The following is a 25,274-nucleotide window of genomic DNA, read 5'->3' on the forward strand; positions in this document are numbered from 1 at the left end:
ATGCGTTTGAATGCAGACGTCAATTTATCCACATACAAACTCTAACTGATACCACAAGTTAGGCCTGGGTACGTAATAGGTTTCGCCACTAGACTCATTTCATTCTTTCTAATTCTAAGGGCGCATCTCCACTAGGGCTTAAACAGTTTAAAACCTGTTTAATTCTGAACATGTTTAAGAGCCTGCTTAATTAACTGTAAACATAAACAGCTTTAGCTAAACGTTTCAGAGGTAGTCCAACGAAGTGGTTTAGGTTTAGTTCTTTCGCGCTGTTCTTTTCTCTTTCTTTGGAAACTATTGAAAAAAGACAGAATTAGGCAATGTCAGAGACGGCGTAGACTGATGCAGAGTGTTGGGAGAGAGCGATTTAGGCGAAGACAGAGACTTGTGTCTCTGATTGTTTTCGAGACGACAAGAAGACAATCTCCGACCGTCTGGTAAACCAGAAACGAATTCGTGCGGTACAACAAAGTCCTGGACAAGTGAAGACGCTGTATAGCTGAACATGTTCATAGCTGTAGAGTCTAAACACGTTTAATTAACGTTAATTAAACATGTGTAAAGAGAAACAAGTGGAGACAAAGCCTAGACCGCTTTCCCTAGACCTGTTTTGTAGTAGGTTTAGCAAGTAGTTTAGGGCCGTGTTTCCACTAGCTGCACCTTAACTAGTTTATCTTAAATGGGTATAAGAACTAAACCAGTTCAAGAAAGCAACTGTTTCCACTAGTAACTTGCACATCCGGGATGTGCAAGACAAACAGTCTAGGAACGCCTTATTGTGAAGTATTGGGCTTCTTTTTCGCCGAGTCAGAGCAACTGTTGGTTTTCACTGATTCAGCATCTGCAAGCAGGAATTTGCATGACGATGACCAAGGACACCGTCTTGTCTCTCTCCGTAGCTACTGATTTCTTTCTCCTAGTTAACGACCCTTACATCTTTTAGGGCAATCCTATCTCAGCAAAATAGTCAATATCATCAAAACGACATTGTGGGAAGCCATCTAAACAAGCGCGCTACTGTCACGTGACAGTTAAACCTAACCACTTTGCTAAACCTACTTTGAAGTGGGTTTAGGAAAGCGGTTTAGGTCTAAAATAGAACTGGTTTAGTGCAGGTGGAAACAAGTGAATTCTTAAACCAGTTTAGCTTAAAGGCTCATAGCTGAACTAAGTTAGTGAGGTCCTTTGGGTCATAGCCGAGATGTACCAAGATGGACCTGTCTTTTGACTCTCTCATTTTCACAGATGCTTCTCTTTAGACACCAAACCAAAAATCTAGAGCCTATAGCAAGGGGATTCATAGAGGTGTTGGAATGAGGTTTCAGAATTCTATCCAACAGAGATCTATATCAACAGCCGTGCAAACATACGACTTTTCAAAGTCCCCTAGAATTTAGAACACAAGACGAGATAGTTGTGTATTGACCAAAAGATATCACTCTTACAGTTACAGACATGCACCACCAAGCTGAGCCACCACTGCTATAATGTCTTTAGAAAACAGTTACATTAAATTTTACCAGAGAATGCGCGCGCTAGCTACTCTAGATGACACCCACATGCAACGCACTCTAAAGGTCCCTACAGGCTCCTCCTACTCGCACGCCCCTCCCGCGCGCGCGAACGTCTGGCCACGCGAGACTAGGGACTGCAACCTGACGTCAACACTTCGTCAGTTTTATTCTAATTCGGAGCTGTTCGGAAGAAGATTGAAACGAAGGTACAGTGTAATGAAGTTGTGATATGTAATAAGGGTAGCCTGTGTTCAGTTGTGGAGGTAGGAGGTTGTCTCATTCTCCATTTGTAGTCTACTGTGTAGTAATTTGCTGTTCAGGGTATGATGTGTTATTTTTCGTCGATCTTACCATTTCCAGGCTATAGTCACGGCTGGGAACTGTCTAGGGTAGGCCAAAAAGCAGCTACAACGAACCTGTAGGTATGCGTGTGAGGTTTGGAGATTAGAGATTACGGAAGCATTTTGTAGGTGGGGCAAATACAGCTACATGTATATTGAAAGACACTTAGAGTGTGTAGTACATATCTTTGAATCCTGTTGAAGAGGTATAGGACTGAGGCTAGTGTTTTTGCCTTCACGTGATCATCATTTTTATGACACGTGCTACCTTTTCTTCTACAGCGTATTAAAGGTGTACATAATCAAGCATGGACATCACCGGACTCGATGAGTGGAACAAAGGGAGCAATATGAATCGTCGAGGAAGTTGTTTTAATTAACATATAAAAGGTTGTTCACATTTGACTTTCGGTCTCTAAGTTGACCAATCTACTTTGAAATGGCTTGGCTTTTGATTTCAGTGAAAACGAAAGTTGGTGGATATAGGAGATTGGAGTATAGATTTTAAATTAATTTTTTCTGCTTGTAAGTAAACCTTACGTGTGTCTGTGATTGTACTAAGGTAACCATTGGGCTTAATTGTTCCTTGCATTCAACATGCAGAAATGAATTATAAGAAGTGTTGTTTTGTTCACATTAAATTGATTTGATGATTGTCATTAATAATCATTAATGACAACCATCAAATCAATTTATTTTATAATGTGATTTTGTTATTGGCTAGGGATATGATACCTGTACAAGTACAAGTAGATATACATGTATGTTGTAACTAAATTGACTATAATTTAGTCACAGTCAGTGCATAGAAGGATGCAGAAATGTGCAGTTGATGACAATTTCTTTTTATTATATATAAAAGTTAAACATTTATAGTTATTTATCAATAGGTAAGCTGAAGGTAAGAATAACACGTACACATTAACAGCAGCAGGCACACAATAATAATGAGGTAGGTGGATTTGCTTGTGTCACTATTGTTAGTAGTAAACCTACCTAGATGGCCATTCTATTCTTTGGAATAAATTAAGTTCCAGGAATAATAATTGTATTACATTTGCAATACCTGGTAATTATGTGTATGTATTGATATAGAATGAGTGACGACAAATTAGTTCGTGACGTCACTGAAGAAGATGCTGTTACACAGTGCAAGCAGGTGTGTGATGTTTTAAAGAGTGGCTTGTTTTCATCGACAACAGTACACTGGCTGATAAAATTGGAAACTAAGCACAATTGTGAGATCATGTGCTAGATTACTGTTTGTTTCTCTGACATATTGTGGTCATGTTGTGTGTAATAGTTTTTGGTGATTGTCGACGGAATGACATCTGTATTGTGTATGACTCAAGGACTGCTGCCAAGTTTAGTATTGCTTTGGTGAGGGCTTTGGAGAATTGTGGCATGAAAGTGAACACAGTTGACCTTGAGAAGCTGAACATTGACAAGGAGCAGTCATCAGTTTTGAAACAACAACAAGAAGGCGCTTGGATTACTCTATTTATTGTGAGTTTGCACATGCTGACTACGTTTTGGAACAGAGTGCAACTATCAGTTAGGCAACTGATGGTCTCTGATCATCACATTATACTTGCGTTATGGTACAACATTGAAAAGCAGACAGGTGCTCAGTATGCTCGTGAGCTAGCTCAGTTGCCTGATTGGGAAGGAAGCAACAGTGACGACACAGATTTTCTAAGTCAATGTCTCTTTGAAATGCTGAAACGTTGGTGGCATATTGGATTTCAGTGACTATTACTTACCATGTTGGTTGTTATTTTTGTAGGAAAGCTATCTGAAAAATCTACCTTGTTTGTTCCAGTTAGGCGGTCACAGCCAGATACTGTTCAAAGAAGAGGTTAAGCAGTAGTACTTTTAACAATTATATTATCATCATCATCTTAAATTGTGGTGATTGGTTTTAGCTTCTTGGAGAAAGCATCGCTCATACTTTAGACGTGTCAAGATATTAGATATTCTACAAACTACTTTTTTCCAGCAATCGCCTCCATCAAATGTTGTTCCTGTGGTTCGTAAGATTTTACTTTTTGTTTGTAGTAGACTCTTAAAAGCATATGGCAGTCAGAATAACTGGATAAGACTTTTTATATTTTGTGTCTTGTTTTATGACGCTATGATCTGAACCCTTGCTTTGCCATTAGATACTGCTAAATGGTATTTGTTTATCTACATATGGCTTGTTTAGTAGCAACTAGATTGACTCTCAAAGGAGCACTTCCAAATCAAATTAAATGAAATGTACTTGTTTGACTGAAGCAGTGCTTTAGTGGAATTTCTTGTTAGTTTGAATTTATTGTTGGGAACAGTTCAGACAGACGAGTATGATATGAAACAACTGTCATACTTACTAGCATGGTTATATACAACAGTTTGCAACTTTGCACATATCGTATTTTACTTGCTTTGTAGAACAGACTAGTGATAATGAGAGCACTGGTAACTGTGATCATGACTACTGCATGGAAATACATGGACATCTGCTGAAGTCCACAAGCTAAGAAAGGATTAATATATCTATACTACTAAAATTGGTGGTGTTTGTACACACACACACACACACACACACACACACACACACACACACACACACACACACACACACACACACACACACACACACACCACATGTATAAGTTTGATAGCCAGCTAGACCGGATCACCCACGAGGCTAAAATTTGGTGTACGGGCATTACTCGGCATGGGTAAGAACATAGGCAGGGTGGCGTCGGCTTTCAGCTTCAGTCGAGTCCCCTTTTGGGGGTGCATCGTAGAACGACATAGTGCTGTTCATTGTTCAAGAAGGAAACTGAATGCCCCTGATAAACTCAATTTGAAGGAAGTTCCTTTACTTGAACTCAATCTCACAACATAGTTTTGTTTTCTCATAACTAAGTGCAATGCTCACTTTCAATATCCATTGTATATTCACATGCCATTGTTATGTCATAATGCTATAGCTATCCAGCAGACTGCGTTATCTGAGCAAGCTGTAGTTGATTTGTTTATCTTAAACATAAAACTACATCCAGAGCAAAAAGATAAGAGTTCCCAAAAAATATTGTTCAGTGCGTAGGTAGGTTGGAAACGTGCAAAGTATATTCCAGGAGGACCCGCCTCTACTCGCGCACATTGCATAACATCAAACTACGTCCAGAGCAAAGACGTAGAGGTCCATTTTAGTAATGGTCAGTGCGTATCGATTGGAAACTTGCTGAGTATATTTTAAAATAACCCAGGAGGATCCACGTCCACTCGCAAGCGAATTACTCTGCAACAGCTCATTGGACCTCACCAAAATTAAGCTGATCTTGAACGGTATGCACGGAGCGTGCCATTTAATACCGGCGACGTCAAAAACGACAAGATATTTTGTGTAGGATATCTGGGTATTTAGAAATACGCCTACCTTCGGTTTTTCTGAGTATGCTCGCCAAATACCTGCCACATTCGATACGCCTGTTTCCTGCAATGGCAGCAACGTCTTCAAAGTGATAACATCCAATGGGACTGTTGAAATGGCTTTGAGAAGACTCACTGAAGAGACGTGTGACTGCATTTGCACTGAATCCAACCTACACGTTTCCTGCACTGAGCGCTACACTGGGAGTGTGAAAAAATCGAAAACAGAGCAAACAGTGCACTAAATCATGCATGCCTGCATGTCAAGCTACTGCATGTATTTCATGGGTGAGTAAGAAACTGCACGTGACTTTCAAGTTTCTGTTGCTCAGATATATATCTCTGAACGGACAAGTCCCTGCAAATTTCTCGGAATGGGACTCTTGTTTAATTAAGTTTTCATTTGTCTTCAACGGGATACTACCAATTAGCACATTCCAGTTTATTTGAACATGCCCACACCAGTTATTTGAATTGAATCCACACAGGAAGTGTGTCGATTTCTACCAAAAAATGGCACATGACGTGTCTACACACGCTCAAACTGAGTCTTCCGTCATAACAGTACAGTACTCTGCTCGTACGAAGGACGGGTCATGTATCTATTTTAAATAATGATTCAGCAGCTTTTTAGTGTGTGAGCATGAAATGATTATTGTTCCTAATTAGTGCCTAGAAGAGGAAGTCATCATCTCAGATAATGCTTGTTGCACGCCTTATCTGGATATGTCATGTTTGTCTACTACATAGTCTTAAAATTGATTATGAGGTACAGTAATTATAGTTCTGGGTATTGGCACACCACATGGAAAAACTCTTAGTGTACCAAATCAGTTAGTGATGTGAGGAAGCCTTGTTGTAATTCATGATGATATCACTAGAAGGTAATTTTTCTGGGTATTGTATTTGTTACTGTGTCATCTCAGTTTGTTTGGAAGGGAATACATACATGTGTATATCTGTTAAATTAATAGATTTTGTTTTGTGGTGAAGGTGCTGAATGGTGCTAGTGGTTTTGGGAAGGGTGCAATAGCAGAAGATTTTATACATCAATATCATTCTTATTATTCAAATGTTTTCTTTCTTGATGGGTCAAGTGCAATGACATGGCATCTTTCAGTGTTGCTTCTAGTAAGGACAGTGTTTACATTATATCTACAGTAATAATAACCAAGGTTTGATTTCTTGTAGTGTGAAGTGTTGGGCTTTAATGCTAGAAGGTATCATCGACATGAGCATGAACAGATTTTGCTACAAGAGTTGTCAAAGTCCAGACCACTCCTTATCTTGTGTGATAACTTGACTGAGTCATGTATTGACTTGTTGACGAAGCTCATTCAGAACTTGAAAGCTGCTGGAAACCCAGTTCACATTATAATCACAACACGTCTAAAGGCAGTAAACACAATTGACCACTACTCAGTTGCTGTTCCAAAACTAGCAGCCAGTGAAGTGGAGTCACTGTTTAGCTTGCATGGGCAATCTCGAGGTGCTGGTCCTTCAAATAGTGTTCCTGGCAGTAGTAGCACTAGCCAATTAGATGTTTTAGATGGCAACCCAGCGGCATGCAACCTTGCGAGAGACTATTTGGCAAAAACAAAAGCTGGTATTTGGGCCCTTAAACCTCAGTATCATGGGATATGGGCTGAGCTGTTTTTTCTCTATGGCAAAGACAAATTCAGTCATTGGTTGGAGAAAAACAATATTACTGACTTACGTGAAACCTTACAATTTCATGGTATCAACTCTGTTGATAATGTGCTGAAAGTTGACCCATCATTTGTCAATTTTTCAGAAGAAAACAAGAGTAGGTTTCTAAATGCTAAAACTAGTCTTCAGTCAGAGCTGAATTACGAGCGGTTGCAAGTTATGGTGCATCTGAACTTAAATGCTGCATCTAGGATGGCCAATAGCATAATGAATATGCTCTCAACCATTGGTCACTATTGGTTGCCTATTGAGTTATTGATTAGAGCATGGCAAAAACTGTATAAAGAACAAACAGATCAGAATGCATTGAAGAACGTGTTGCAGTTGGAAAGCTTAGGTCTGGTTCAGTTAGAAAGACATCATGATGCTATTAGAGCTATTCGAGTTCCACAATCGTACCAGGAGGCAGTCTTGCATCGTTTCCAGACAGAAAAGCAGGCAAGTTACAAGAAAAATGTCCAGTGTTTGGCCTTTGTTATTTCTAGGGAGCTGAATGTGAGCCAGCCTTGGGATTTTGAGAATGATAATGCACAGCTTCTTTTCCATGCTTATGTTCTTGCACGTCATTGTGTCACTTCATCTCTGTTTACTGTGTCAGCTCGAAATCTTATAGCAATGGCTCGTGAAATGTGTTTCATGTTTGGTCTCAGCACTGAGGCAAGACAAATGAGTGACCATTTGCTAAAAATGGAGCAGCTGGTGCCAGAGAACCACTTTGCTGTTGCATATGAACAGATTCGTATAGACGTTGCTAATTTAGACATATTCAATATATATTTCACAGATCAATTGATAGTGGACATTCTTCATACTGTCGGCAATAGACTTTTTACCTGGGGCCAACACAGATTGGCAGCTGTTGTATTGGACTGCCAGGTTTTCATAATGAGTAGATGCCCAGAGAAGTTTGAACAATATCCTGATACTCATGCACATTTGGGAGAGGCACTACTTATGACAGGACAAACTCAAGGTGCTGTTGAGAATTTGGCTAAAGCAGCTGATACATCTTTTGCTGATGATACTGTTAAAAGGAAGTGTACAGTGACATCTTTGGCTTCTGCTTTGGAAGCAGCTGGAGACTATGCAGAAGCAAAGAAATGCTATCAGCAACTGCTTGATCTGGTTGGTAGTAGTTCTGATGAGCAAGTAAAGGTTCTTTTTCGACTTGGAGAAGTTTCAAATAAAGCTGGTCATGCTTTGGATGCTTTTGGCTTTTTTAGTCGTTTACTGTCAGCAGAAAACAAGCTGAAATTGACAAAGCGAATGAAATTACATGCCCAAGAAGGTCTAGGGTTAGCTTTAAGAAAAAACAATGACCTACAAGAGTCACTGAGCTCTTACCAGAGTCTCTTTGCAATGGCTCGAGAGGAAGGAGAAGTAGAGTTCCAAATAAAGTCATTGGCTGGACAAGCAGATGTATACACTGCTGCTCGCATGTTTGATAGTGCTGTACGAATCTATCAGCAAGCGCTGAATTTAAGTGATGCTAAGTTTCCCAATCATAAGGATCGAGCTAGCATCATGAATCAATTAGGCAATTGTCAGAAGAGTCGTGGTCAGTTGGTAGCAGCCAAAGAAGTATTTGAAAACTGTGTTTCCCTTTGCGCTCACCTTGGTGAAAAGAGGCCTCAAGCTGTAGCTCTTGGAAGTCTAGGTGCTATTCATCAGCAAATGAATGACCTGAAAGTTGCACTCAAATACCATATTTTACATTTGAAATTAGCAGAAGAGCTTAAAGATGAACAGATGATTGTTGCAGCCAATGGATGCATTGGTAACTGTTATACTAATCTCAAAAATTATGAAGAGGCTATCAAGTATTTGCATGTGGCAGTAGAAAAGGCGGAAAAGATAAAGGACTCAACTGAAATTGGTCGTACTTACTCTAATCTTGGTAATGTTTACCAACTGAGCAAACAGTATGAACAAGCTAAACAGTATTTTGAACGATCATTGGATATAGCAATTCAAATTGGTGACACTGTTGGGGAGGCTCGTGCCAGAGGTAATCTTGGCAATGCACTACAGAGTCTTGGTGAATACAAGAAGGCTGTTCAATTATATGAGGATACTATTCGTTTGAGTTCCTTGTCTGGTGTGAATGATAAAATGAGCGAAGGTAATGCTTGTCACAACAAAGGCTGTGCTCTGGAAGGGCTTAAGAAGCTGCCCCAGGCAAGACAGAGTTTTGAGAAAGCTATAACTGTTTTTGAAGAATTGTATAAACAGTCTAGTTCTCGTGAAACATTTAGACCAATGTATCTTCAGTTGACTTCAAAGTCTTTCAGACGCTTGCAATATGTGTTTGCTAAGCTAAATATGCCTCTTCATGCTTTGGAGATATCAGAGAGAAGTCGTTCTCGAGCAATGATTGATATAGTAAAAACACGTACAAGACAGGTAGATGCATCATCACCTGATGTTCAGTTTGACCAAATCACAAGTGATGACATTCTGAAGATCGTAAAATTACAAACTGCTGCTGTTATTCTTTATTCTATCTGCCGCAATGATATGCATATATGGATTATTGATCCAGCGTCAGGACGAATTCAATTTGCATGTCAACAAATAGCTGATGATCCTCGAAGTGAATCTCATCTAGAAAAGGCTATCAAGGAAGCAACGAATGAAATTACTGTTTATGAAAATCTGCATAAATTACCTAGTAATGATGTTTGTAATGAATCATGTCTAGAAAAACTTTATGAATGGTTAGTAAAGCCGATTGAACAGTGGCTACCAACTCGAAATCCTGAGTTAGTCATTATTCCTGCAAGCTATATTGCTATGGTACCTTTTGGTGCCTTAAAGGGACCTGACAATAAATACCTTTCACAAAAATACCGAATTCGAAGCGTGCCATCCGTAATGAGTTTACATTCAACAGATCTTTTCCACAATTTTGGTGAGTCAGTTTGTAAAGCTCTTGTAGTGGGCAATCCAGATATTCCAGCAATTGCAGTTCAAGGTCAAAGTGAACCATGGAAACCTGTTAAATTGCCACATGCTCAACGTGAGGCAGTGGATGTTGCTCGCCTTTTTAATGCCACAGCTTTGTGTCAAAAGAGAGCAACCAAACGACGAGTTCTTAGGGACTTGGTGGATGCAGATGTTGTTCATATTGCAACTCATGGGAATCAAGGAATGACAAGTTTAGCTTTTTCACTGGATGATGATGATCAAGCAGATGTGTCAAGTGGTAAAGGTGTTAATCCTAATTTGTGTCTACTGTCTTGCCAAGAGGTAGAGAATCTTCATTTGAAGGCAAAACTTGTTGTTCTGAGCTCATGCAGCAGTGCTCGTGGACAAACGGGCGATAGTGTAATGGGCCTAGCTCGTGCTTTTCTGATTGCTGGTGCAAAGGCAGTAATTGTAACTCTTTGGCGTGTACCAGACAAGGCTACTGAACATCTAATGCGGTTTCTCTATCGTAACATGCAAAGAGGCTCACCTGTGGCTTATTCGTTGCAGCAGGCTATGCATCAACTGAGGTGCTTAGAGCAGTTTTCTCATCCTCAGCATTGGTCAGCCTTCCAAGTTGTTGGCAGTGATGTGCTTGTGGACTTTCCATCACCATATGAAATTCCTTGTGTTGCTGAATGTGCTTATTTCAGTGGCATGGAGAAGTCTCTTAATGCATTGGGAGAGTGGACAAGAAAAGAACAATCTGGTCTAAAAGTTATGGTATGATTTATCACTGTGTTAAATGTTATGTGTATATTTGATAGCTGTTTTAACTGTTATAGTGTGTTCAAGGTGCTGACGGCATTGGTAAGACATCACTTGTAGCAGAATATATCAAATTATATCAGACCACATTTTCTTCAATCTTCTGGATTCAAGGGCACAGTTCAATTGCGTTGGTGTCTGGGATGTGGAAGCTGGTAAACCTTCGTTATGTGTGTTTATGTTTAATCTTTACCCAACTAGGCAAGGGATTCTTTCTCTAGTTTTCTAATTGTTTCTTTCAGGCATATAGTTAGTAGTCAGTTTACAGTCACTTGACTGCATTTATTGCAATTTTTGCATGTGTGGTTATTTAAACTGGACACGAGTAACAGATTGTGACTGTTAGCATTGCCATTTGCATAGTATGTCATAATTAAATGTTTTGGTGTAACTGTTACTGTAGGGTAGGTGTACCTATTTGTGGACACACCCCAGTAATTTGATTTACAAACGCTGTTTTCTCTGGGAGCCTGCAATGGAGAGACAAGGGAAACATGTCAGATATATGCACCAATGTCTAAAGCTTCAGAACGATACTTGTATCACTGGAATTACACAACATTTGCTAGCGCACTAGCTAGATATACAGGTCAAAGTCTGTAAACAGCCCGGACACGGGGTGTATCCCTAATTGTGGACACTTTTCCCACAACAGCGACTGAGTTTGAGTAACAGCTGGACCAGAAATGTGAATGGTTCCCTCATAAGCTGGTACTTTGGCTTACGATAAAAACCATGTTTTGTGGTGTATCGTGTCATTCGATTTTGCGGAAACTGAGCCTTCTGTCTTCGAGACAATGTAGGAGATGATCAATTGTGTTTAGATGAGTGTCTGAACTGAAAAGCTGTGGTACTACCATCTTTCTGTTTTCCTCTTGGAACTGATTATTGATATCAGACAAGGTAGTTTGACCTTCCACGTATCTTGTGTTTCAGTTTGTAGGTTCTCATTTCATGCCTTATTGTTGCCAGATCTAGTAGCAGTGAAGATAGTTAGATTCTAATTGGATTACTGATGTCGCTGATTATTGCTGTCAGACCAGAAGGGTTGACCTTCCACCTACTTTGTTGGTTCTCATTTCATACCCTATTGTGGCCAGATGTAGCAGTGAAGACAGTTAGATTGTAACTGGATTACTGATATCTAGATCGAGTATGGGTGAAGATATTCAGATGTTTAGTAGACTGGAATCGCACGTTTGCTCCATGCACATCACGTGCTTCTTTACTACACTACAGCTAACGTAATTAGGCTTAAGATTTTACCAAGGTACTTGAGAATTCTTTAACCAACGTCAACACACTTTTATGATCCAGCAAAAGAGTGATTTGTATTCTTCGAATTTGTGTATGTGATGGGAGGAAGGTTATTGGTGCTAACAGTTTTGCAGATACACAAAGGTGATACATCACAGAACACAGTTTTCATTGCAGCCCAAAATACCAGCTTTTGGGGAAACCACTCACGTATCTAGTCCAGCTGTTACTCGGACTCAGGCACTCTCTGTTGTGGAGAAAAAGTGTCCACAATTAGGATACACCCCGTGTTTGAGCTGTTTACAGACTTTGGCATGTATAGCTAGATAGTGCACTTGCAGATATTGTGCGATTTCAGTCGAACAGGTATCGTTCTAAAGCTTAGACATTGGTGCATACATATGACATGTTTCCCTCTCTCTCTCTCTGTTGCAGGCTACGAGAGAAAACAACATTTATACCGGGGTTTGTTACAGTTAGGACACCTAACCTACATATTATTTATCACTAGTTAGGCCACATCAAAAATGTATTGTTTTGGTCAGCCATCTTGGTGTAATTTCTGCCATTCGTAAAAAATTTTGGTCTCAAATGGTAGTATTAAAGTGTAGAGTGACCTTCAGAGACAGAGTGGAAGTTGCTACATGACAGCGTAAACCTGTTCTGCAGTCATGCAGCTGTGGTGAATTATGTCTTCTAAATTTAACTACGGTGGTTGACTTGCCGACTCCTGGCGCCTGCTTGTCTACTTGGTCCATGTGATTCAGGTGTCTGCCAGCATGTCGTCTGTGTGTGGAGTGCTGGAAAGGAGTGAAGTGTCTCCTAAGATTGTAGAGTGCACAATCAAGCATCTGGAGTGTAGTAGACTTTGTGGTGTATATTCCCAACCAGCACTGTCATTGTGCAAGCATGAAGACGAGGGCCTGCACGACGTCGTTGAGTTTACCTGTGGGCTACCCGCCACTGATGCATGAGAATGGTCTTCTTTATGGCAAGGTGTTTGCAGGAGAACATCCAATGTGCCAATCACATTGAGTTCAGCTATTACGCATGTCCACGGAGCCTGGCTGCCATATGCTGCCATTGCGGTGGCAAAGCTGCCATGCATGATCCTGCATGACCATTTGAAAACATTCAAAATTGTTTACCAGTGTGTTGTTGTGATTGTACCTCGAAGGACAAAAACACTCCGATGAGTCAGTGTAGAAAGTAATAGCTAGATTATTGAAGCTATATGCACAATAATTCTGTGTTAAATGCATAATAGTACCACAGTATCTACTAAATTGGCATGGGTTGAAAAGGTATTGAATGCATGAATGCATGGTTAATAAATGCGTTTGTTGATATATCTTTCTAGGTAGTAGTAAGTCTATATTTAAACCATATGTAGGCTTTGACTTCCCGTGCAAGAGTCAAAGGGAGCATGCAGACACAGAGAATGAGAGCAAGCTTGGAAGTTGCTGAGTTACTGTCTTTTATGTCCAGAAAAAGTTGTTTCCCCAAAAAATGTTTGCCTGACTGACGAGGTCAAATGTTTTATTGGTTGTTTGACTGGAAACACAAAATTTTTCCTTACTGTAAATTTGAGTATATTGGTGTCTGGTATTTTTGATGTTGTATTTTAGGCAAATCTTCTTGCTAAATTTAAATTTGCGTGCAGCTAAATTTAGTGTGTACTTGGTGATATTCAGCGAATTTCTAGGAAGGTATGTATCAGGCTTTAGTCAATGATGTAGAAGTTGTGATGCAAGCTATGTCGTGTGTTTTGAACAGCTTGATTTATTTTATGAAAATGTATTTGTGACAAACATGAGTTGAGACAATTCTGTGTTACAGTTTTACACAATGCTTTACATGTTTCAAATTTAGTCAAAATGAATTATAGTTTAAGGTCAAAATTGAAGAAAGATGTGTATTGATTGGCATAATGGAGCTATAACTACAACTGTTATTTATTGTATGTGCATGTGACAGCTTTATGTTCAGTTACTGTAAATCCATAAATTTTCATACTTATAGATTGTAGTACTTATGCCCATGAAGTAGTTCATACACATGTTATTTTAGTACGGGACCTTGGTACTGTACTGTAGCCAAATTCAAGTCCATCTATCTTTGTATCGTGTCACGTAGTTTTTGACAACTCTGATTGGTTGATACAGAGGGTACAAATCGTTTGTACGCTGGTATGTGCTGATATCTTACAGCTGTCAAGAGACATGCGTACCCTACCATTGCTATAATCAACAGCGCAACACAGCTGGTTTCGGTAACACGCAGATGATTTGATATGTCTTTAATGAGCTACTAAACGGTAAATGCACTTAGACTCCGTCTAATTAGTTACAAAACCATTACTGACAAACAAGTAAGAACTAAGATTTATGTACTCACAGCTCGAAATGAACAGTAATTCAAACCAACCGTGCATGATACAAATCACTTACGGTATGGGCGAATCTCGGATATCATTGTTATTACACCTCGGGAGAGTGGCAGCTAATACCTCAATAATTACCTTGGCTTGGCCTAGGTAATTATCTTGGAATTAGCTGTCACTCTCTTCTGGTAATAACAATAGTTAGCGATGTCCTCGACGTGCCCATATGATAACTAGTAAATAGATTTTAGTATTCATGTTGTTTTAGCACAACCAGGTATCTGTATGAAAATAACTAAAGTTCTATGAGTACGAAAAATTTCTGGATTTACGGTACATGACTCAGCTGTTCATTGATAGTGTTACTCTGTAGCTTTAATTTGGTGGTGTTTTATTTTGTATACCTAATTAATACAAGACTTGTACATTCAGGCAACTCTTGGTGGGTCTGCTTTCACAAATGAAGACATGGTGCAGAAAGCTCATGCTTATCTTCACTCTTTGGAAGATTGGCTCATAGTCTTCAATGGAACAGATTTCTCTACTGTTTCTCCATACTTGCCACCACTCTCTCAACGGGGGAATGTAATCGTTGTTTCAAAATTGCCTTTTGAGAGTTATCGCTGGAAAAGTCAATGTAGTGTGGTTCAGTTAGAGCTGCTTTTGCTAGATGATACTATTGACTCACTGCTACGTCGAACAGGTACAACTGTGAAGGCAACAAATATAACTACTGAAGATCAACGTGCACTGAAGGAACTTGTTGGCAGTCATTGCCAGCTGGCTTACCCATTGAGCTTGGATTTGGCAGCAGCATATATGAAGAAACATCATGAGTCGTTTGCAAACTTTCAGAAAATTTTTGATCTTAAAAAAAAAAAGGTCAAAGAAGTAGCATGCACTACTCTACATCATGATAATTATAGTAACACTTCTGATCAAGAGTGTAACTCAGGGAGTTCAGTATTGTCTGATGCTGAAGGATCAAGCATGTCTCACGATTGCTTTTCATTTTCTAAGGCTTTTCCAGGTAGCACTGCAAAGACAGCTGTTTATAGCCTTGTACAAATGATAATGGAAAGTGTCTCAACTGGGACCCGTTGTGTTTTGTATTGCTGCTGTTTTGTGGATTGCAAGTCAATTCCAATTTGTCTCATTACAGATATGGCAATGAAGATGGGTGAGGTGTACTTGAATGAGCTCTCTGACAGTAGTGATGAAGTACTTACACAACAGAATGTGGGACGTTTTATAGCTGAGGCATACTCTACCTCTTTCTTGAAGAAACATAAGCACACAATTGTTGTGAAGCATCAACACTTTAACATTCAAGTAAATGAAGTGGGTCAGGAAGTTGTATCTTTACATCCATTTGTTCAGGAGTGTTTGTGGGATTACATTCCTGACAACATTTATTCTTCCATTGTTTACAGCTGTGCTTCAGCTTTGGCAGACAATTTGTCTATGACTGATGATTCTATACCAGTTGATCTTTTAGTTTCACATAGTCTCAATTTTTGCACCAAGTTTGTGCAAAAGGGTCATTGCTATTTATCTGTGAATGCAATTAAGGCTTGTCGTCAGGTTGTAGATGGTGTAAGAAACATTTTGTTGAAGAAGCAAGAATTTACTGAGGCATTCCAGCATTTTATAGATTTGTTTACTGACATTGCAAGTAAGGCTGTTAACTTTTTAAAAAATTTTGTATGAAAGGTTTTCAACTCCTGTATTGTATAGCTGTTCTCAAGTATGACTCTGAAGACAGAGCTCTGCTAGACAGATTTTGTAGGATTGTAGAAGGCAGTCCCATGTTTCCTGGCTCTGACACAGTACTTAGATTATTGTAAGAAAATGTTGCAAGACTCTGCATCAGTTTGATTTTTACAGGGAAACTGTCAGCAGCACTTGTTCAATGATGTGGCTGTGTTTGAAGAAACTCACTGCATAGTTTTATCTTCACGTTGCAAAGCCAAGGGAAAACAGCTGTGTGGTGTGGATAAGTTGGTTGAAGGTAGTGTGTTGGACATTTGAATGGTGTTAGTATAGTAGTATTTGATGTTTTTGGTAATATTTAGAGGCTGAGCATTTGTTTCAACTTGATCAGGCGTTTGACCAAGGCAGTACTTTACTTCATCAGTACACTGACCAGAATATTCTAAATATTACTAAGGATCTTTTGCTGGCATTAAAAAGTATTCATGATGAGAGAGACACTGGAAAGCTCCTTGGAACACGTGTGACTGGTAGAAATAGAAATTTTCAGATTTTGTACCTTATGTAATAGTATCTGTCTGTTTAGGTGACCGTGTTCTCATTAACAAATATGACAAGTCTGCTTGGTTGATCACTACAGAATCTGATACTATTCAATTTCAGAACATTACATGGGAAGGAGAATATGATGATGACGACGATAAACAGGTTGTGTAGGATGACTTTCAGAAATAGTCAGCTAGCAAATCACAGAGCTAAAGAATACTAAAGACATAGTTTGCAAGCTTTCTCTTGTCATGTTATTTGAAGTCGTGATTATCATATTTATTTATTTATTTATTTATTTATTTATTTATTTATTTACGCGTGTTAGCAATTGTCATATGGATTTACAGCCAAATGAGGGGAGACGAATCAACATAATAACATAATGACAATGCCAGGTGAATGCAATTTTGACTCGGCAACACATGCCATAAAACTGAATCAAGGATTCCCGAACAAGGGGTCGACTCTGTTAAAATTACTTGGCCAGAAGAGTGAGGAGGCTTTTAATTTGCTCCCGTATGCGAATAAGGAGCCAAGGAGAATGAGTCTTGACTAAAGAATAGGAAGGAAAAGCTAGAAGTTGCGCAAAGTTTGTTTTCTGAGTTTCTGAGTTTCTGAGCTTAGTTTGACAGAAATTAATGCAATCCAACCATTGTTACGAGACTGGGTAAAGACAGAATATTTTTGCTTGTCTATTCAACACATTGTTACACGAACATTTAGTATTTTACACTTATCTTTTGCTAGTCTACTTATTCTATTTAAAGCCAGAGTCACCTGTTGTATTATGCATTTGCAGTTTGCCTATACTGCGCAGTGACGACAGTAACCGACAATGCCAGCTTTTTAGCGTGTTCTGAATTTACTAAACTAGCTAGAAACAAAACGACGTTCTTGAATTGGCAGCAGCATGCATGCAGCTAGAATTTATTAAAGATTAATTTACTCTACAACGTTGAATGACAGAGGTTTCAAATCTGCTGCAATTACTGTATAATTTACTGTCTTTTGCAAAATTTAATGAATTTGAAAAATAATGAATTAAGCATTTTTAGGGTTTTTGGAAGACCAAGAAGTCTTAATGCATAGCTAGAGAAATTTGTATGATTCCAGCTCATTGCACAATTAAATTCCACACATAAATTTTTCCTTGGGGATGCTCAGTACTAAAACACCTGCTAGCCTCGTGCCTAATGCCTATCGCGCACTGGCTCATAACTCAGACAACACCAGCCACACAACGTGTCAGCTAGTGTCTTTGCTTCGTAAATGAGTATGTCAAGCGACTATTTCTAGCGCAAATCTTCACAGGACAGAAGTGTTTGTACCACTTGTATCTGCTACTGGGAGTCTATTCATCAGTGACACAGCAGTTGCCAATGGCGATGTCCCAGAAATCACAGACTTTATTCCCCTAAAATTTCTTCTCTCAGGGTATTGTCATCAGTGACTTTTGGACCAGGTTGAAACCGCCCACAACCCAATGCTGCAATTGAGGCACCTACTAGCCAGCAACTGTCAGGATAGATTGTAGCTGCCTGGAATGAGTTTCCATTGGAACCAATATAGACATTATTTACCAGCTGTGGTATATCCAAAGAAGACCACCTTATACATATTTAATACCACAAACCAGACTCTTAAAGCAAAGCAAATGGAGACACAGCCATAGCTGCCCTAACTTCTTCTATCACAAATGACAATACATAACAGAAGTAATCAAGTGCAATCATAGCATGCTATTAAATGAAACTAAGGGAATGAACTCTGGTAAGGTACAGTAATTGCAGCAGTCTGTCTCAATTACTTCTGTCTGCATGCATGCTGCCACTAATTTAAGAAGTGGTTTTGTTTCTAGCCAGTTTAGTAATTTGAGAATGCACTCGTGGTCATGTTGGTTTTCCAATTACAACATTGCATCATTCAGTAATTGCAAAATGCGTAATACTAATTAGCTAAGAAGATTACAGCTTTTAACTGAAAGAGGCTTACACCTGTTAACCGGATATCTTGATAACTTTAAATGTGGTCAAAGTACAGACTCGTCAAAACATGCTTCCTAACAAAATTCTCTGCTCTCCATTGTATAGTAGCGAGCCATCAGCATTCAGTGTGGTCGCAGGTGCCCCCAGGTTGATGTGAGGAAGTACTGAATGATCATGGGTGTGAGGTCCATAATTATATCCAGTGTAATGACAGAACTACTTTCTTGGATATTTCTGCATCCTTCTGTTAAAAGGAAGATAAGTCAGATTATTTTACGCATTATCTCCAAATTTCAAGAACGGCTGTTTTGTAGATTTAGAGTTATCCTTATTGGAAAAGAAGAAAACTTTTGCTTGCACTCCTATTTTGACAATTGCTTTCTCGTTTGTAGATTGGGTTTGTAAAAACTACGTAGATCAATACACTTTCATAATGCAAGTTTAGATGAAAATTGCCTTTCTTCTAGGCTTTTGCTATAGGTGTACCTAAAAATCTGGCTGCACCCTCAAAATTGGGCAATTCTTATTCTATGCAGGCGATACCTGAGACATTTCAGTTTGGTGAAGAAATTGCTATGAAATCAGCTAAAGAGCAACTTGACTGTTTTGATAATATATATATATAGTTGAATCAGACAATGATAAAAGTGGACTAACAACTTCACACAACACTAAGCAATTTCATCAAGATGCATTTAGTACTATTGGAAGAGAGTGGGTGGTCATACAGAAAGAACCTGTATGTGCAATAGTTACACATATTGGATTCATTGGGTGTGATTATGTCACATGTGCAGACTATATCTTCTCCTGAAGACTCACGACTTCGCCAATTGAGATCACTTGGTTTGTTGATTTTAAAGATGGTTTTGACGATTCGCTGCTATTCAACAAACATTACTGTAAAACATTGTTATTCTACTATAACATAACCACAGTTGTAACAGTTTCAGTTTCATGTCTAGATTACAATGGTCCCTTCACCTGACGTCTTATCAAAGTTTTTGAATGATGAAAACTCGGTTAATCCTACTTTGTCCAGAATCATTCAAAAGTGTTTACTTGATGCGTAAGTGAATGTAACAGTCAGTGAATATATTGTCGTCATTATTTGTGGTTTGCAGGCATTATGTAGATCAAATCCTTGCTTGCATAGGTTTGTGTTTGTTGTCCCTTGTTGTGGTCAAATTATGGCATGATTCTAATTGTTTTTGCAGATGATAGTGCAGCACAGCTTCGTGATTTGGTCTACTTATAGGTGACTACCACGTGATATAGTATACATTTATCTAGTTAATATTATAGTAATCTAGACATATACTATATATATGTACTGTATTGAGCTGTCTGTATACTATATATATATATGTACTGTATTGAGTTGTCTGTCTGTGTGTGCATGTGGTGGTATGTAGGAAAGGATCTCCAGGACGGCGAGTCCAATCTCCACTGAATTGGCTCGCGCACGCCGAATCCATAGAGGTCGAAAGATAAACTGTCGTTGCTTCTGTACTTCTCCCGCGACGACACGATTTCCAGCCGACGGACCCCCTGGAACCCGTCTCCGCTCGCCCGCGAATATCTCCGTAACGGCGTATTGGATCTGCACCAAATTTAAACTGCCCGCACCCGACGTTGGACGGTACGCGCGGAGCGTGTCTTTTATTGCGGGCGACGTCGGGAAACGAAAGATATTTTTGCGTATATCCGGGTCTTGAAGAAACGCCCACAGTCGTTTGCTCGTCTACGCCCGTCGAAGAGCTGCCACGTTCGACACACTTTTCCCCGCAACGCCAGCAACGTCTTCGAAGTTACGACGTTCAGCGGAACTGTCGAAATGGCGAGAGTCATTACGAGTCGTGACTTGGCATATATACGGGGAACGGATTATCCGGATGAGTACGTAACTGGACGTGACTTCCAAGTTTATGCTGCTCGGATATATTTTCGAACGGGTTTCACATTAAATAGATGCCAATTTCCATACACTTGTTCCTCGCAACGGCAGCATCGTCTTCGAAGTACGTAGCTAACGGGACTGTCAAATAGCTTCAACGGGATACTACCAATCAATAATCCAATCAGCGGGATTTTTAGAAACGGGACACTCCGTTACATTTTCTTTGTCTTCAACGGGATACCGTTGACCAGGATACAACTCTGAACGATAATTCTTCAGAGATACACTTCATGATGATAAATTAGAACGGAATACTCATACAGCAACATATAATTTTGCACACATTGGGACACTCGATTCTTGCTAATTTCTCAGAACGGGATATAATTGAACGGGATATAACTCTGAATGAGAATTCCGTCTGGCAGCTAATTTTCAGAACAGAGTAAAAATGCAACAACATAATATGCATACAACGTTAAATTAATTAACTTGATGAGAATTCTGTCAGGGGCTGCTAATTCTGGGAATGAGATATACTTCGTGAATGCATACAACGATAAATTAATTAGATAACAACTAATGATAATAGAAATTTACTAACCATTATATATATATATATATATATATATATATGTATTAATAATAAGACAGTGAAATTGTCGTCGTCTTTCGGACCTCTCTCGGCGCAATTCTTGCCGATCGAACCCTCCTCCACTCGCGCCCGAATTTCTCTGGAAAGGAGCATCCACCGAATTTAAACTGCCCGTTCCTGACCTCGGACGGTACGCATGGAGCGCTTCATTTATTGCCGGGAACGTCGACAAAATTAAGGCAAGATATTTTGTTGAGTATATCCGGGTCTTTCAAAATACGCTAACCTTTTGCCTGTGTACGCGCGTCGAATAGTAGTCTCGCGCAGCCAGCCCCTCCCCTTTTGACTTTCGTTGGCGGGGAGAGGGTCTGGTAAGGTTTCTTTGATGTCTTGTTTCTGCCGACCTCAGCATTCCATGGGGCGTAAAGACATAACGATGATCGTGTAATTGAGATGAGCGAGCAACTGATGGGAACACTTTAATAATTAGTATCCGTATGTGCAGCGATTTTTTTCGCTTTTTTGTGCTTTAGGTGCTGCTGGACTTTGTTCTCGTTCTATGCGGGTTCATTTGCTCTCACAGGTTGGGTGGCTATGGTTGCCTGCTGTATAAGCATGGTAAGAGAAGCGCGCAGGTCGTCTTCTTCTACGCCAACACTGGCAGGTGAGTTCTTCGGGAACCAACAGCATTCTCACCTACAAAAATTCGTGATCGAAGTGCATGATCACCCAGCGGCAACTTCCGAACGTGACAGTACAGAAGCGCTACGACAGGGGTGGAAACAGCTAGAAGCTGCTAACGCTGCAGCTGCACGACGAGCGTCTATGCAATTTCGCGAAGAACAACTCACCTGCCAATGTTGTCGTACAAGAAGACGACCTGCGCGCTTCTCTTACCATGCTTAGAGCAGGCAGCCACGCAACCTGTGAGAGCAAATGAACTCGCTTAGAACAAGAACAAAGTCCAGCGGCACCTGCAGCAGAAACAGAAGCGAAAACTTCGCTGTGCATGCGGATACTAACTGCTAGTGTGTTCCCATCAGTTGCACGCTCATCTCGATTAACAGATCATCGTTGTGTCTTTATGCCCCATGGAATGCTGAGGTCGGCAGAAGCAAGACATCAAAGAAACCAACCAAACCCTCTCCCCGCCAACGGAAGTCAAACAGGGGAAGGGCTGGCTGCACGAGACTAGTCGAATAGCTGCCCCGTTCGATACGCATGTTCCCCGCAATGCGAGCAACGTCTTCGAAGTGACAACGTCCAAAGGGACTATCGAAATGCCCGAGAAACGAGATCTGCCCGTGTACAGTAGGCGCGTCGAATATCTGCCCTGTTGGATACGCCTGTTCCACACAAAGTCTTTGAAGTGACGACGTCCAACGGGACTGTCTGCGAGACGAGACCTTTGATTACATATATACGGGTCGGTAAGAAATATAACCTGACTTTCCAGTGCCCGCTGCCTGGATTCATGATACTCGCTGCTACTTTCTCTGAACGGAACGGTCGGTTACATGCATTTCCATTTGTCTTCAACGTTTTCGGAGAGCGAACGGTGACCTAATTCAGACAGAAAACTTGCTGCTAATTTCTCGGAACGGGACGCTTGGTTAGGTAAATTATCTTTGTCTTCAATGGGATATCCGGCATCTATACTTGAGATACTTCATTCCTGCTAATTTTTCAGAACGGGATCTTTTTCATTTGTCTTCAACGGGATAGACTAACAATCAATAATTCAATCAGCACGGGCGAAGAACGGGATCTCATTTTCTTCTCAAGTGGAACACTAGGCCACTCTAACGAGTTTCAAACTGCATGACGAATGGGATTGTTAACTAACAATCGATGTAGAGTCAGCCCGGACAAAGAACGGCATCTGTAACGGCATATATTCTACTTTACAATAATCGTTCTCAGAACAGGATATCATTGAACGGGATTATAACTCTGAACGGAGTATAAATGCATGTGAACGAGTATACTTATTAATAATAAATTCTCAGAACGGATGCAACAACAAATTTGTATACAACGTTAAGTTAAATTAATTAACTTTATGAGAATTCTGTCCGCGGCTGCTAATGCTGTGAATGAGATATACTTCATGAATGCATATGCAACGTTAAATTTATTAACAACTAATAACATAATCTGTCCATGCTGAGAACGGGCCAGCGAGCTAGTATATACATGTATGTCAAGCGCAAAGCATGCCATGGGCCGTGGATATGGACAAACCGTGGATGGTTTTCCCGGGTAATTTGAGGATCAGGGTTAGGGTTACTGGTTAGTGTTACTGGTTAGTGTTGGGTTAGGGCTAGGGTTATGGGTTAAGGTTGGGTTGGGTTAGGGCTATAGGGCTACGGTTAGGGGTAGGGTTAGGAATGCATTGTTTGTATTGGCGATCCATGCTTTGTACAGGCAATCCATGGATTGTCCAAATTCCACAACATATATATATATATATATATATATATATATATATATATATATATATATATATGTGTGTGTGTGACTGATTAGTGGCTATCTACCTAATTATTATGACTTAGACTCTTTGTGCTTCCGTCCTTAGGGCGGATATGTGTTATTTGTGTTATCTGTATTATATACAAATAATATATATATATATAGATAGATAGATAGATAGATAAAGAGAAGACCTTATTTATTTGTTCGCAATAGCTCCTCTCCTCGCTTTAGCAGCAGCTTTGCAATGTAACCAGCAAGCGAGAATTTGCAAGAGGCGATTGCTCTTTCTAATTTTTTTGCTGGCGTTCTCTAGTATCCACTCTCTCGACTCTATTCTTTGTCTACAAATGACTAGTAAAAAGTAAGCGTGACCATTAGGCTCACGAATGCAAAATGTGGGAAAGCGAACACCCATAATGCAAGGCGCTGGAATCGAACCCATTGACCTCGGCAGTTTGCATAAGAGTTAAAATTGGGCCACTAGCCTGAACCACCCGTCGACTTCGTTACAGTATGCACGCAATTCATTAACCCGAGGCGGAGCCTCTGGTTACAAAAGTGTGTCGTCGTACCATTAGACGAATGTGGGCGGGTCGATAAACGGATGTGGGCGGTATTACCGTATGGTTACGCAAGCCGAGCGTCAGCCCAGCGTATAACGTAAACGTAGTCAGACGCTGAAACTTATTGATTTACAGTAACGTGTCTGAGCGCAACCCAGCAACGTCTTCTCAGCCACCAAAAGTGTCTGGCTTCTAAGGCGTTCTTAGCGCACGTGAAGCTGGTACCGCTGCTGTTGCTGTATGACTTCTTACCAAGATTCCCTGCTTTTACTTGTTGAGGTCTTTGTCGTCCATGTTAGACAACTGCATGGATCACGCGGGTGAAAGTGCGACATCCGATTGGTGGTTAGAAACAGCGACTATTTTCGGTTTACGTTACGTTATTTGACGCTCGAATAGAGCTCGGGTCTAGTCCGACGTCTTGACTCTGGTCAGAATGTAGCATCTCGGCGAAAGGTGTTGACGTGTTTACAGCAGGACGCTGACGTTACGTTGGCGTTACACTGGGCTGACGCTCGGCTTGTGTTAATTATAACCAGCCCCTGAGTAGTGATCTTGCCTAGCGTCGAGGCTAAATAGTGCAGCAGCTGCATGTTCTGTAACCTAAAAGCTAGCAGCCGAGGGTTTAGCACTTTAGTGCTGCTTCATATTATTTTTCATACCGAGATGGTACAATACCCACAGGCGTAGTGTAGCAGCTATAGCATTTACAGTTACAGAACAAAACCTACACACTAGAAACAGAGGAAATAATTACAATTAGTCATTGATTCAACCGTGTCTTAATGTATTCTCCATATGACAAAGTCGACACGATGTTTCTCCTGTTTTGTGTATAACTAAAATTGTACGGTACCCGTAAGTGGTTCCTCGCGTTGGTGACTGTAACAGGTCGCAACGGAGTTTCCTGACCGTCTACTGAAACGCCGCGCCCTAGATAGACAATACGTATTTGTTGAAACCCTGTCATGGAAGTAAACATGCTAACTTCCTTGTAGTTTAGCCTACGTATTTAGGCCTGGTAGGTATAGTCGTCGTTCGCTCGATCCTAGTCAAGACAATTGAACTGTGTTAAGAATGCACTCGGTTCCGCTAAAACGACAGTGGTGTGATGTATTTGTTGACATCTAA

At 40.2% G+C, this 25,274-nt stretch overlaps 1 protein-coding gene across 1 annotated transcript; it reads left to right on the top strand.

Moving 5' to 3' along the window:
• The first annotated feature begins 1,640 nt into the window (after positions 1–1,640).
• LOC134179902 (uncharacterized) lies at positions 1,641–19,977 on the top strand. The gene is made up of 19 exons (XM_062646921.1): positions 1,641–1,720; positions 2,951–3,093; positions 3,159–3,581; positions 3,642–3,713; positions 3,781–3,884; positions 6,269–6,406; positions 6,467–10,675; positions 10,738–10,875; positions 14,793–16,035; positions 16,098–16,189; positions 16,248–16,371; positions 16,436–16,603; positions 16,660–16,781; positions 19,075–19,168; positions 19,234–19,346; positions 19,405–19,509; positions 19,573–19,676; positions 19,732–19,763; positions 19,825–19,977. Exons 2-19 carry the CDS (start codon positions 2,952–2,954, stop codon positions 19,863–19,865), a joined length of 7,464 nt encoding a protein of 2,487 aa, XP_062502905.1. The 5' UTR covers positions 1,641–1,720; position 2,951; the 3' UTR covers positions 19,866–19,977.
• Positions 19,978–25,274: the final 5,297 nt, after the last annotated feature.

This window comes from Corticium candelabrum, chromosome 5 (genome assembly GCF_963422355.1).
Source record: "Corticium candelabrum chromosome 5, ooCorCand1.1, whole genome shotgun sequence".
NCBI classification, from domain to species: domain Eukaryota; kingdom Metazoa; phylum Porifera; class Homoscleromorpha; order Homosclerophorida; family Plakinidae; genus Corticium; species Corticium candelabrum.

Coding starts and splice junctions, on each gene's coding strand:
- LOC134179902 (XM_062646921.1), top strand. CDS start 2,952: ATGAGTGACGACAAATTAGTTCGTGACGTCACTGAAGAAGATGCTGTT. Junction 3,714..3,780: donor AGATACTGTTCAAAGAAGAG/GTTAAGCAGTAG, acceptor GATTGGTTTTAG/CTTCTTGGAGAAAGCATCGC. Junction 19,169..19,233: donor ACCTGAGACATTTCAGTTTG/GTGAAGAAATTG, acceptor ATATATATATAG/TTGAATCAGACAATGATAAA.